The sequence below is a fragment of the Emydura macquarii genome, unplaced genomic scaffold (genome assembly GCF_026122565.2).
Source record: "Emydura macquarii macquarii isolate MOO-44397 ecotype Brisbane River unplaced genomic scaffold, CSIRO-AGI_Emac_v2 contig_2846, whole genome shotgun sequence".
NCBI lineage: Eukaryota > Metazoa > Chordata > Testudines > Chelidae > Emydura > Emydura macquarii.
This window is the reverse complement of record NW_027132983.1, coordinates 505,068-519,364: the sequence shown is the minus strand read 5'-3', so window position 1 is coordinate 519,364 and position 14,297 is coordinate 505,068. Positions and strand designations below refer to the sequence as shown.

The 14,297-nt window shown below is 42.9% G+C and overlaps 1 protein-coding gene across 4 annotated transcripts in view; it reads right to left on the bottom strand.

The window, feature by feature from the left end:
- The window catches only part of MAPKAPK3 (MAPK activated protein kinase 3), a 65,281-nt gene extending 53,891 nt beyond the window's left edge, over nucleotides 1-11,390 (bottom strand). Inside the window, exons 1-3 of one of the 4 annotated variants that reach the window (XM_067568093.1) lie at nucleotides 10,891-11,383; nucleotides 10,198-10,316; nucleotides 9,286-9,630 (exon numbers count right to left, since the gene is read on the bottom strand). In XM_067568093.1, the coding sequence (XP_067424194.1) occupies nucleotides 9,286-9,510 (225 nt within the window). In that variant the 5' untranslated portion in view covers nucleotides 9,511-9,630; nucleotides 10,198-10,316; nucleotides 10,891-11,383. Of the gene's footprint in view, nucleotides 1-9,285; nucleotides 9,631-10,197; nucleotides 10,317-10,464; nucleotides 10,480-10,890 lie in introns of those variants that run through there. The other 3 variants (XM_067568094.1, XM_067568095.1, XM_067568092.1) reach the window with 3 other exon arrangements.
- Between the last annotated feature and the right edge of the window lie 2,907 nt (nucleotides 11,391-14,297).

Genomic DNA, 14,297 nt, shown 5'->3' with positions numbered 1-14,297 from the left:
AGAACAAAATTAAAGGCTTTACTCCTCACAAAAAACAATGGAGACCTTGTACTGTAGTGTGGCTCCAGCAGGGGCTTCTGCCATGGAGAGGCAGCTGAGCCAGAGAAACCCGCCCTCCATCTCCTCCCTCCCCCTTCAAGCAATGACATCTTTGGTGTTAACAACTCTGTTGCTCTAGCAACCAGACTGCTTTTGACAAAGCCACATTGACTGAAAGGAACATGTGGGAAACTGGAATCGTTATAAAGCCCTGTGAGAAATGAATTCTTAAAATTTAAAAAAAAAAAAAAAAAATAGGATTTTAAGTTTTTGGTTAAAAAAAAAAAAAAAACCAAAAACTCTGAACAGATACATAAACTTGCAAACTAGGAGAATGTTTTGGTAGCAGGGGTGGTATTGTGCACTGAGCCCTGTCCTATTGTGAACAAGCTTTAAATACCCCACAGCAGTAATATCCAATCTGCCATATACTTAGAGAAATCCTAAACTTTTAGGATATATATATAGTGTGCAAGACACTAGTAGGTCACCATCCAAGCTATTCCGTCTTTCCTCTCCCTCAAAATAATAATTACTTAACTGAAAACCAATAATGTTTATATCTCAGCTTACCTGCTCACATGTTTGTAAGGGATAAAGATACTCATTATAAGGAGCATCACAGCTAATTCACAAGACAAATTACTCTCACTAGCCTAAATTTCAACACAGAAGAAAACTGAATGGAGAGCAAGCAAAGAGCACCATTCTAGCTACTCTCTGCAGCTTCCAAAGACGGAGGGTCCTGAGTTTGTATATTTTAGTAGTGCCTTCCAACAGAATTCTGCACTCCACTCCACCCTTGAAATAGGCATAATAAATCTGTCCCAGACAGTAGCTGACTCAAATCCCACAAGCTGCCCTACGGCCTGTTACTTAAACATTAGCACATTCAAAATAGGAATCGGGAAGAACCAGTATTTGTGGGAAAAGGTCTATGGAAAAGAGTCAGAGTTTGAACTGACAACAGTTGAGACCCGAGAACAGAGCGACTTTAATAAGCTCCGGCTCTTTGGCCAGCTTGTTCAGTGTGTGAAATAACATTTTAAAGATGAAATATTCAGACTAATTTATTAATGGCGTGGCATTGTAAAAGTTGTTCTGGAATAAATTAATTTTACACAATGTGTTTGCTATTTCTCTCAAAAAAGTTTTCAGATGTCTCAGCGTGAAATGCTATACTGTAAAGATTCAGGAAATAGGAAGCCCAGGGCTGATTTGCAGGCTGAACTAGAATTCTTTCCTCCTTTCAGTTTAGAGGTATTAAAATGCAAGAGAGCTATAGCTTAATCTCATTTAGAGAGCTCTGAATCATCTTAAATACTTAGGAAGTCTGTGTAAAAGTACCACAATCCAGACAATTTATACGCTCTAATCCCGAGAGGCCGTTGGTTAGAAGAGAGAGAAGTTCTTACAGTTTTCCAGTCCAATAGGTCATCTACTCCAGTCCCATCACTGGACACATCTACTCCACACTGCTGCTCAAGAAGTTTGCCACGTACCTTGCAGTATTAGAACCACAAAGCTGAGCAGTTCAAACTCTTATTGTAGCAAAAGAAATAAGGAATGCTAAACAGCAACCATTGCCACAGGTACATTACACATGATCCTAAACAGTTTGGCTTTTTTAAATTAAGTATTTCCTTAAGAAAGGAAAAATCCAGAAAAAATGGGAATGTAGCTATTATTCCATAACATGGAACAATAAACATTTCATACTAAAAATGGCAGCTTTTCAGCAGTGAGTGAAATGCAGTTTGCAAAGTATTTTAGGATGAAGTGTTGTATAGATGTGAACTTCTTAATAATCAATAGTTAATTTACATCTGTTTTAGATAACTTCACTTAATGTATAATTAAAATATTAATATTAACATTCTGTGTATGCTAAGCACTTTTATCTTCTAAGTGCCTCAGATGCATGTTGGCATATGATCCCAATTACTTTAGAACATTGCTAATCTGTGCTCCCTAACACAGTAAAATGGTGGACTCTCCCCATTTTTCTGCAAAGATTTAACAGCATAGGGCTAGCAGGACAATTCATTTCTCTAAAATGTCATTTATTACCTGTACACAGGATACCACACCATGTTTACTAGCACACTATTAAGAAGAAAAGGACCTGAACCTTGACATTTAGAGGAGGATCTGATTTTCTTCAAATTGTAGAAGGCTGGATCAGATGTTCCAGTTCAGGCATCTCTCTGCTGTGAACTATTACCAGAAGTCATTAAAACTAAAGCAGACTTGTCTAAATAAATGAACATTTTGTTATTCGGCTTGTCGTGTGCTTACATTGAAGATGATTTGCAAAATTCAGTTATCTGTAATGAGACATCCAGTCAGTGTGAATTAGTGAGGTTCTACTGTAGTTAAATTGAACAGAAGTATTTAGACCGTAAAGGAGGAGAGATGGGGAGAAGGGTTATATATTCCTAAAAGAGAGTGATTTTAGTCAGGTCTAATGAACAGAAAGACACGATAAGATTTGTATCTATAACAGTTTCTCAGATCTTCAAATCTGCTTGAAGCCACAAGAACACGCCTTGATCTTTCTGAGTTTTGTTACTACACAAGTCTGGATGGAACATGTTTCAGCTTGTTGGCACACTGGAAGAGAACATAAAAGGCAGAGGGGGAGCAGCAATACAGCTTGTTTTTCACAGAGACCTTTACGGTTTTACCACATCCCCTTCCTCTCTGCATTTTCACTTTACAGGCTTGATGAGTTAGCATCTACCTGCTATATCCCTATCCCTAACAACTCTTCCGTTGTTAGATATCAGCCCAGGCTGTCACTAAGCACAAAAGACCACTAGACTAACCAACTTATTTACATCTGTAGAGTGCAAGGCAATTGACAAACTCCACTGATAACCAAATCAAAACAACTGATTCATGACACCCTAAGATGTAGCAGTTCTAGACCAACTGCAGACAGGTAGGTGCTGACAGACCCCGGTCTTTCAAGTGATTCATTGACTTGGATCTGATAAAATAATCCACTATCCACCCACTAGATGTTTATTTTAGGTATTTCATGCATGTTCTGGGCTTGGCATTGAAGAATAAAGGTCAGAGTACCAGTCTCACACTATCCATATTTTAGGTGCTGCTCCAGTTCAGGTGGAATCTTCCTGAAGTATGCTTGTTTCACGCAACATCTGCCTTACCCCACATCCCATTACCTCCCTAGTGCTGGAGCTTGTTACATGTAATTATTTGTGATAATGATTCTAGGTGTCTTGTACCAATGAGAGACCAGTGTAAACATATGGCAGGGGTTTAAAAAAAAATGTAGCTGAGATTAAGATGAAGCATCCTGTAGTCTAAAGTCCTAAAATTCCACCTACAAAATACAATCACTCCTACATCCTTCACAAAATTCCAACTCTGATTATTATATTCTGACTCCCTGAATTCCTCTGCAGTTTCAGTATGACACAGCATTCTTATTTTTGTGCTAAACTGTTGTATAGTGTTGTTTTGCACCGTTATGCAGTTGGAATGCTTCACCATAGATATGACTACACTTCAATGGAAAGAGAATTAATAGCCATTTATAATCAACCAGGAAACTTGATAACATTTCTTGTTCTGTATCAAATCATCAACTTAAAATCACTTTCACATTCTTCAAAAAGTGAAGGTATTGATCCTTCACAGGAAAACGCCAGCCTAAACATTTCAGGAAAATGGCAACGGTACCCATTATCAGGGGGATGATTTAATGCACTACAATTATAACTGTTTCCTGTATCTGCACTTTGAAAACGTTGATTCGATGCTTTGTTCTCAGTCCTGTAAACTGCACGTGTTTTGCACTCTGTAAAGATTGCCCTCGTATGAACTTTGTATTCTCTCTCTCAAATTTATTACCCTCTCTGGTACTAATCAAAAAGGCACTTAAGAAAGCAAAGGTTACCTGTAATATAGGTAAGTTTACTGTTTGGTTTCCTGTTGCTGAGCTGTTCTGGTGTGAATTCAAGGCCTGCTGTCTCAGGGCAGGATGTCTGGCCAGCTTATGGGGAGCCTTAATCTCTAACTCAGAGGTTCTCAAACTTTTCTTTTGCTGGGACCCCCTTTGAAAATATTTCAGGCTGTAACGACTCTCCCACAAAAGTGATCTCTCTCCCCATGCCATGCCATCCTTACTGGCATGCATCGGGGACTGACAGCTCACGACCCATCCATAATAACCTTGCTACCCCCAGTTTGAGAACCCCTGCTCTAACTCTTAACCTTCCCAGCAGCCAAAGGTGACAGCCTTGTGATTAGCCATTGTTTGTTCTCTAGGCTAATAGGCCTGAGAAAGCAGGCCCATTCATAAACCAGATTCATGCTGTCCTAAAGAAGAAGAGGAGGGTTGTTATCGCGTATTGGGTGAGAGTGTACAGGAAGGAAAAGGTTACATGCAGCCACTGCTATTTCACTGCCTTTTTCCTAGTGTATCAAAACATTCAAACCACTGCCTTTTACCTTTCTGGAAATATCTAGGCTATCCCTGCTCAGCTACTAGGTTCTGACTAGCTCAGAAGAAAAGTGGTCTAGGGATCAGTAAAAGACAAAGGCTGCAAGTCTTCAATAAAAAAATAATTTTGTGATCTACAAGCTGTAGCGTATAGATTCTCACTCCGTGCGGTGTGAAGCAGAAGTGGGTTAAAGGCGATGCCCAGTAAGTCACACCCAGCTGCTGACAAATGTCACTAAGACACAATAGGAGCCCAGTGACATAAGGAAAGAAGCAGCTCACTCCTGCTGATGCTATCCCTGCACAGCCACCCACCATCTGAGAATAGCTCTTTTCTTCCTCCATACAGCACTAGGTTCCAGGGCAACAGGAAGCAGTGCTCCAAGGATCTGTCAGACCAGCTTCTCATAAGCACTATGCAAGAACAGAGAAGTGCTCATGCCCCAGGAGAAGAACTCCAGCCACCTCACTTGTTTTGATCCACAACCTCCCTCCTATAGCCTAAAATCACACCATCCTTAATGCCGCAGAGCTTGTGGGATAGGGTGGGTCATGGGATGATTTTTTGGCCATTTTGTGAGTCTCGTTCCACAGAAGAAAAAAAAAGGTTTGAGAACCATTGGCCTTTTTCAAGAAGGCACTTTTCAGTAACCCACAAGTTTATCATCTTTGCCCAGGTAGAAAGTGAGTCCAGATTCCTTTATCCCCATAAAGAAGGGATACAACAGAGAGGTTTCAGACTGACTGCAATGTGATGTCACCTAAGTTATGGAAGTGAATCTAGGTTGGCTGCCTACCTAAAAGAAAAATAATAGATGTGTGGACTACTTAAATTTGCCTTCTAGAAGGCCACTGGCCTGTAGACCAGTTTGTTTACTCCTCCATCCTTATTGTTTGGAAACACTGCAGTACAGCCAAAATGTCATTATGCATATAAGCAAGTAGCCAGATTAGATTTTCTGAACTGTGGCAGCAGCATGTGTGGCATTTCAATCTAATTGAAACAAAGGTGACAGCCCTTTTAAAAAGTGTATATAGCAAAACACTATGCCAAGCAGAGTAAACTAAGCCACATAATACTTCAGAAAAATAAGCAAAGCCACAGCACAGTTAGAGCCCCTGCAGTATCGTGGGAGGATGCCTTGTTTTTTCCCCAGTCTAAAATGATTAGTGAAATTCTATCTAGTTCCAATTACAGGCATGGACTAAAGGAGACAACAGGGACCTCCCAATTACAATATGTAGTGCTTGATTGACACATGGCTCTGTAGATGAATGTTTCTGCCTCTTCAAGCACTTTTCTCTTGAGTACTTACGTTAAAATTCCTTCCATTGAGTAAGCTCTCTGCTGCCTTTGTTCCCTGTGAAAGAAAACCTGCTGGCAGAAAACAGTCCCATCTGCCAAGTCAGGGGCAGCTTTAATGGGAGAGTTTGGTGGTAAAAGGAACCTACAATAAAGCTCTACCTTCAGCAGCAAGAGAAGTTTTTTTGTTTGGGGGACTTGGTTACAGGGAGCAGAGAGGTAATGGAGGAAGCATGTGTGCGTGTGAGCACGGGCACACATACATATAGAACACTGTGTATTATATGACATGCACAAATAAATCCCTAAAAATACCCACTTCTAGCCCTCTTTTCAGCTTTTGGCTCCTTATATATTAAAAAAATAAAAAGGATGTACTATTTGCACACAAGGTAACATTTGCATTGCTCTACTTTTGACATTTACATGTCAAATAGAGTGTCTTTTTGTAGAAGTTCATCTGCACCTACTGTTTATCCCCACTGTGTGACAGGTGGGGAACAGAGAGCAATGGTCACTGAGAACTCGAGTCTGTTTTCTTCCAAAAGGAGAACAAGCCCTAAGCTATATAACATAGAAGCAGAGTTTCTGAACAGAACATATTTCCTGAAGTTTTTACACAGCTGTTTTGTTTGATGGATTGTTCTGAGGTCCCATGTGGAGCAGGAGAGGGATTTGTGCTGCTTGGTTCAGGATCTCCATGAAACAATGACAACATCCTCCCTGAATGTTTCACCTCTGTAGATATCTTCAGGCTCAATACAAGATATTTCTGTTCAGGCCAATTAAACCATTTTGTCTCTCTTTTCTTGGTTATTTTCTTCTTCACCATTTTTGGGAGAGTGGCTGCACTCTGAGCCATGGGCAGTTTTACATAATTGCATATTTAATTTTGTATTCAGCACTCAGACTCATTGCGATGAAAATTGTATACATATAGTAAATAAGGCATCAGCTATTATTTTAACTCCCCATGACCTTTACAAGCATCTTAACACCTTTCTAGCCATTCCAGAAAAACAAGGCAGCACTTCCTGAAGTGCACACATTACAATGGAACATCACAACAGAATTTTAGTGATATGCCAGGTACAGCAAACAGAATATAGTTGTTGGTTGTTTTTTTCCTTTGGGGGGGGGGGGGGAGAGGGAGGTTGGGTTTGTGTGTGTCCTAGGTACATTAGCACTGAAGGAGTTAACTAATTTTTCAGCATCCTTTTTGATTACAGGGAACCTCTAAATTGGATGTCTCAGATTCCTTCCTCCATCATTAGTACTTCCTGCTCATTAAGCAAAGGGCACCCTGTTAAAGCACATTACCTTTAATTTCTGATATTCTTCTCTGTAGCTTCTTCAGTATTGAGTTAGCATTTTAAAATTACATCGATACCCAGGATACAGTTCATTACATGATCCTACAGCCACAGAATTTGTTTTGAAATTCATCCATTACCACAGAACCGTGCTCTAAAAGGTAAGTTTACATTGAAAAAAAATCTAGCCATTACTGCTGCAACGAAAACCTTTAGAATGTGCACCCACTATAAACCTACATAGTGATGTCTGCCTGAGTCTGCAGACACAGTGAAACAGCTTTAAACGCTAATTGTTCCCTTAATTTTAATGGGTTAGGTCTAAAAATTAAATAAGCGTCACTATTAACTAATTCACTAGGACCTACACAGCTACAACTACACTGCATAATTCACTGCTAGTCATTTTATCAGAAAATAGCAAGCTAATGTACTTATCCCATAACTTCAAACACCCCCTTATGCTAGCCTGTGCCAGAAGCCCCAATATTCCCCTAACACTTGCCAATACCTCCAGCTCCATCCTAACAAACTTCTGCAGTTTAATTGTGCGTTGTCAGTACAGATATCAGCAGGATAACAAAAACTGAAAAGGGAAGGAATGCATGAATTAGTCCCCATATTATCTCGAGCCCACATTTCTGTACAGATTGTACTGTGTGTTTTCATATTTAATCAATTAAAAGTCTCTTTTTTAAAATGTAAATGAAGCTATCCAGTATTTCTGTTCTGCCACATCAGAGTACTACAGAATACAAGAAACTTGCTGTAGAATTCAGGTCCAGCTTGCTACAGACAAGGCCTTGTCCATAACTTGATAAGTCAACCTGAAGATCACCAGTAGATTTGTCCTACTCTCTCCCATCCAGGGCTTGAGGGTGGGGACAGAAAAGGGTTTCTCATTATCCCAATTCTGAGCTCAGAGGCAGTTCACACAATTTTGTGGCTTCAGCCTGTTTACAGACTCAGTGAGACAGTTGTATTGAAAGATTAACTGTATCACTATTAGGGTTAAATTTGTAATTAAAATGAAAGTTTAAATAATGCACAACTGCATGTTTCCTGCTCTATTTATCTAAACAATGCTTATTACCGTAATATCTGCTCATCATTGGTAAGTGGGTAAATGCACTTGCCCAGATCTGATATCTCTGATCTGTTCTTATAGGCCCTACTCCTTTGGAAGTAGATAAGAAAAGGGATTTACTCAGTCACCCTACAGTTCTTATTCAACAACTAAAACCCTAAGACCATGGTTCTTAACCAGGGTACACATACTCCTGGGGGTACGCAGAGGTCTTCCAGGAGATACATCAACTCATCTAGATATTTGCCTAGTTATAAAACAGGCAACACAAAAAACACTAGTGAAGTCAGTACCAACTAAAATTTCATACAGACAATGACTTGTTTATACTGCCCTACATAATATATACGATACACTGAAATGTAAGTACAATATTTATATTTCAATTGATTTATTTTATAATTATATGGTAAAAATGAGAAAGTAAGCAATTTTTCAGTAATAATGTGTTGTGACCCTTGGGATTTTTTTTATGTCTGATTTTGTTAGCAAGTCCTTTTTAAGTGAGATGAAACTTGGAGGTACACAAGACAAATCAGACTCCTGAAAGGGGTACAATGGTCTGGAAAGGTTGATAGCCACTGCCCTAATATTTTATAAGAAAAAACAAACAAGCAAATATTTGTCTGAAATTCCCTTCCATCTGCACCACAATTCTTGGAATCTAGAGTCCATATTGCCCATTGGTACTTTTTTTAAAGACAGAAAATCAGAAGACTGGCAATACATCTAAAGGCGTCAGGCCCTAGACTTATTGCAACAGATTCGTGACTGTTGCTTGCATGGTATCCATATTCAAAACCTAGCTAACCCTCTCAGAGGGAAGGGACTTGGGGTTCAGTGCAGGTAGAAAAAGATAGTGTTATAATTGATAGTTGTTACAGAAACTCACTCAGAACAGTCTGGAAAAGACCTCGAGTTTGGACCAACACACAGCTAAAATAGGCTGTGTCTCTACATATCCAAAAATCTCTAATACATCCATCTCTGTGTTACTTAGGAAAAGATGGCATTCTATGGGGTTTTGAGAGATGGCCTCAGAAATGTATACAAGGAAAAGTCTACCTACCTTTAAAGCACATTTCTGCTCTGTCACCTTGTTAAAACACTCCAGTACTTTGCCATTAACACCCAAGCCTAACACCCGTTTGGAGAGTTTGTAGTCATCTGTAACTGCATGTTTTTTTATGTCTCCCCAGACATGGACAGCATCTCCAGGCAAGGATTTCACATTGCTCTTGCTCTCCTCATGAGTCTCTGGCTGGGGCTCCTGTTCATCTTCACTTTGTTCCATAGCAATGAGAAGTTAGCAATTACCGAGGTAGACCCCAGAGCTTCAGTAGGATTTCCCCCCCAGTAGATCAAAGCAAGTGCTTCAAGGAGTCCATTTGGCTGTATGTCATTCAAAGTTTTCCTAAAGAAAAATGCAAATAAATATTAACAATTTATTTGGTAGAATCAAATTCTGTTCCCACACAACCGCCTCTCTCCTCCCTTCTTCATATTTAGCCATCTGGCAATACCAAGCTTTCAAAACACCAAAGATGGCTGTTCACTCCAGAAAAGTAAGTTTTACCTAACAGCATAAAAGAACTTGACCAAGTTGCCTTGGATCGTATATTGATAGGTGACAGTCTATCACTACTTATCTAGGTTGTGGTTGAGTCTGAGTCATAGACCAGGACCCCATTGTGCTGGGCACTGTATAAACAGAACAAAAAAGATGGTCCCTGTTCCCAAGGAGCTTACAATCTCTAATAACAAATGGTTAAGATGGTTGAATCAGTGACTCCAAGGTTCAAAATTACCCAACTGATTCTAGACCTAAGTGAACGTGGCTGCAAATGCGTAACTGATGCACTGCCTCGGGAACAGGGCTGTGCACAGAGACAGAAAGAAGCCCTAAGTAAGAGATTACCTAGCTGCCCTGGTGTATAGGGTGGAGAAAAAAAAGGGGGGGTGCCCCCAGCTGAGAGGCTACCTGGTTATCCTGGTGTTATGTGGCCATCCTGGTGCACAGGGTCAAGGGTAGGAGGAAGAAGGTTTCCAGGTGAGGGGTTACGCAGCTGCCCTACTGCAGAATTCAAGGGGGTGAAGGCCCTAGATGAGAGGTACATAATTACCCAAATTCAGCATCCAAAGCTCAGAGGTGGGGGTGTGTGCATACAAGAAGCAGCCCCCAGATAGGATAGTAATGGCTACACTGGTGGAGAATCACAGGAGAGAAAACCCCAAAGTAAGGAGTTACCTGATTAAGTTACAACAGACTGAAGAAGAGAAGGCCTCAAATGGGGGTTTACCTAGTCACCACAATATAGAGCCTTATGGGGCATAGGACTGCCCACCTGAGCTTCCCCTCCCCCGGGGCACAGCTGAGGGGGAGGGGAAGGGCCCAGATGAGGGGGCCCACCTGGGCTTGCCAAAGGGGGGAGCAGAGAGGAAGGAGCAGTTTACCACAGGGCACAGCCAAAGGGGGGAGGGGAAGAGCCCAGGTGAGGGGGGCCACCTGGGCTTACCACAGGGCATAGCCAAAGGGGGGAGGGGACAGGCCCACCCTTGTGAGGGAGCCCACCTCGCTTTACTCCGGGGCACAGCCGAGGGGAAGGGCCCAGCCGGGCAGGTTACCGGGCTACCCCCGCGCAGCGCCGGCGGGGAGGGGACGGGGGTTACCCACCTGCCCTGGATGCACCCTCGCTCGGCAGGTAGGCGCCGCGCCGCGCCGCGCTTCTCCCAGGTGAGGCGGGGGGTCCCCGGGAGGACGGAGCTGCCGCGGGCCCGGCACCGCCTCACGTCCAGGGTCCGGCGCGGTCTATGCCCCCAGCCGCCGGGAGAGGCGGCCGCTCACGTGACGGCCAGGCCCAGCCGGTCCCGGCGGAGACACCCGGCCCAGGGGAGGGGCAGGAGCAGGAGCAGGAGCAGGCATGTGCGGCAGCGCCGCGCCCAGGGGAGGGTAGCGGCCCGGCGGCGCGCGGCGGGGGGAGCGCAAGCTAGCGGCCGGGGCGCGGGGAGAGAAGCCCAGGTGCCGGCCGCGCGGGGGGGAGCTCGGGGAACCAGACAGCTGGGAAGAGTGGGGCGCGCAGGTGCCAGCCAGCCAGGTGGGAATGGGCAGGGGGGAGATGCAGAGGGTACCAGCCAGCGGGCTGGAGGCGCCACACAGGATACCTGCCAGGCAGGGAGGAGAGGCACCACACAGGGTACCAGCCAGCTGGGGTGGGGGACCAGGGACCCAGACACCAGCCTCTTGACTAGGATACATGCAAAGGGCAAAGTAGCAGAGGAGGGGGTGGTATCACGAAGTGGCACATATACCTGCCCCCTCCTGGAGGAGGGACACAGGGCTAGGGGGTGGGAAGGGCATACAAAGATTAGGGGTTAATTAGTTGGACGAGGGGTAGGTAAAGGCAGAAATCAGCTTTGAGGCAAAAAGCAGTGAAGTGAAATCGCCTCCTGTCAGAGACTAGGAGCAAAGGGTAAGTCAGGGCAGGGAGGCCCTCACTGACGGCCCCTGTGCCTGCTCTCATATAGTACTGAGGAACTGCAGGAGGCGTCTGTCCTTAGAAGTGTTTGCTTTTTTTTTTTTTTTTTTTTGGTCAATACTTGTAATGCCAGTAGAGTATTGTTCACAGAACTGATAAAGCTATAATCTTTCCTGGAAGCATTATGACTCAGTATTGTTTGCTTTCTTCTACAATGGTAAATTGAGGTACTGTATTCTCTGCTGCTGCATCTCACCCAGAGGTAAATGGTAGGGAACAGACAAAACTGGAGCACTTCTACCACAGTGTCCAGTAACCCAGTTCAGACCAGGTTTAACCCACATATTCAGACACTACATAAGCCATCCATATAGGAATTGTTCACAGCCGTGTAGCTGAACTCTGGGGAATTTTTCTTTTTTTTTTTTTTTTTTTTTTTTTCAAGTGACCCAACTCTGGACAAGACCCAGTTGTCACTTCAGTACCTATGTGCAGATGCCAGGAGTGTGTACAAGAGAGGCAATAGCAAAAGAGCTATATTTCTTCCTCTCTGAGAAAACCAAGGACATGTTTCTCCTGCAGCAGGCAATCACACTTGCATTGTATACTGTGAGAAAGAAGGCTCCACCAGCAGCTAGATGGCCCACTCTTTGGGATGCAAGGGGATGCATTCAGGATGGCTAAGGGATAATTTGGGCTGGTCTTTTAAGACAGGTGTCATAGTAGTTACATGAAGGGGACATCATGCATGCATGTTAGAAGACCAATAACCAGCAGACCAAAACTAGAAGGGGCTGGGACAAAATCTGAGACTCTAAAACAGCAGCAAAGGAAGTGTGACTCCTTTCTTAGGGTACCCTCATCTGTAGAGAAGGGTTATTAATTGCAAAGAAGCCTTGGTGACAAAAGCTTTTGCCCTGTTCCCTTAAGAAATGAGTCAGTAGCTGTATCAGTGAAACAGGTCCTGGGAAGAAAGATTATATATTTTTTTTAAATTAGAATTCCAAGTACCACTGTCAGTAACACCCCTCCCTGAGGCACAGATTGATCGGTAAAGGGGAAGGAAAGATTACAAAACATAGGTGCATTAGCCTTCTTTGAATTTTTGTATCACTGCACTTTTGATGTGGTAGTAGTATGACATCTACTGGTGATAATGGGGCACATCCAGAGAGCAAATCCAGCAGCAAACCGATAAAGCATAACAGGGAAGATTGCAGCCTTTGAGAAGATTGCTTCATCGAATTTGTGTCCTGCACCTGTCTTATTTTAAAAGTGAGAAAGGATTGTCACATGCAGTCTAAATAAAGTCTGTTTATTAACTTGTAAAATTTCTTCTACAAAGCTAAGCAAAAGGAATCAGTAGATATTTGGACAGCCTGCATCTCCATGGATACTCTGCTTAGTGGAATATTCAACACTGATATCAAATTCACACACTCCCACACATACACACCCTCCTCAGCTGTGCAGTGTTTCACTGCAGATCTGAATGCTCAGTCAGAATATTAAAAATGATAGTTCCCACACTGTCACTCATGATTGTTGCAAAGAGTGCTGCTACATGGATGTGAGATACTGAACTTTTTGTACATGTGAAGATATTAATCATACATTAAAATATAGCTGTATTTGTTTCAATGCCAGGATCTCCATGTATCCATGCTTTAGGGATTAAAAGGAAAATTTGACATTTTACGTAAAACAGAATCTGCAATTTTAACAGATAGAATAACTGTTACAAAGGTTCATGAATCCTCCAGGATATAAAAGGGGGTTAACATAGCAGGGTGAAGTTCCAGAGCAGGCCCCTGTGCAGTGTGGCACTGCAATCAACCTGCCTCAGTTTCTCTCCTGGGTTTTCAGTGATTCAATTGCTGAGGTGGTTTGGCCCTCTAGCTAAGTCCACCCCTTCTACAATAATCAAAGTCCAAAGAAAAACATCAGTCTTCCACCCCGGACCTGTGCTGGTCACATAACAGGCTTTGACCCTCTCTTCTCAAGCTCAAATTCTAGCCATCCTGGGCTCTGGTTAGTACTTTCTTCCTCCTCCTAGCAGCTGTTGCTGTACTCTCTAGTAGGCCACACTCGCCCTCTGCCATGAGTTCCCAGACATGAGTTCCTAAATAATCAGTTTTTCTGCCCGTCTGTAACCACAAGTTCTCCATCTTCCAAGGATTTTCTCCTGGGCTCAAACTTCCTTCTGCTGTGGGACAAGGTGGTCGCAGTCCTCCACACAGTGATTGTGCTGTAATTCTCCCTGGCATCCCTAGCTCATCTTATCAGGGACAGGTTCTGCTCCAGGGGGCCTCTCTCCAGGCTTCCCACAATCTTTTTACCTACTAAGCATTGTAGGCATGTGATTAACACACCTGGCCCCCATTCCCATGGAATACTTACCATTAAAGAGCTTTACTTCAGTACAGGCCTTTGGCTGGCCCCTGTGCACTGTAGTATTTACATACTTTCCTCTGAAACGTTGTCAACTATCTGGGTAGTGTGCATTATTAGATATATCATGTCTATTTTAGTGTGCCTTCCATTTACTATTTAAGGTGCTTATATAGCTCCCATTCTGTATGATCTGAACACCTCACTGTCTGAC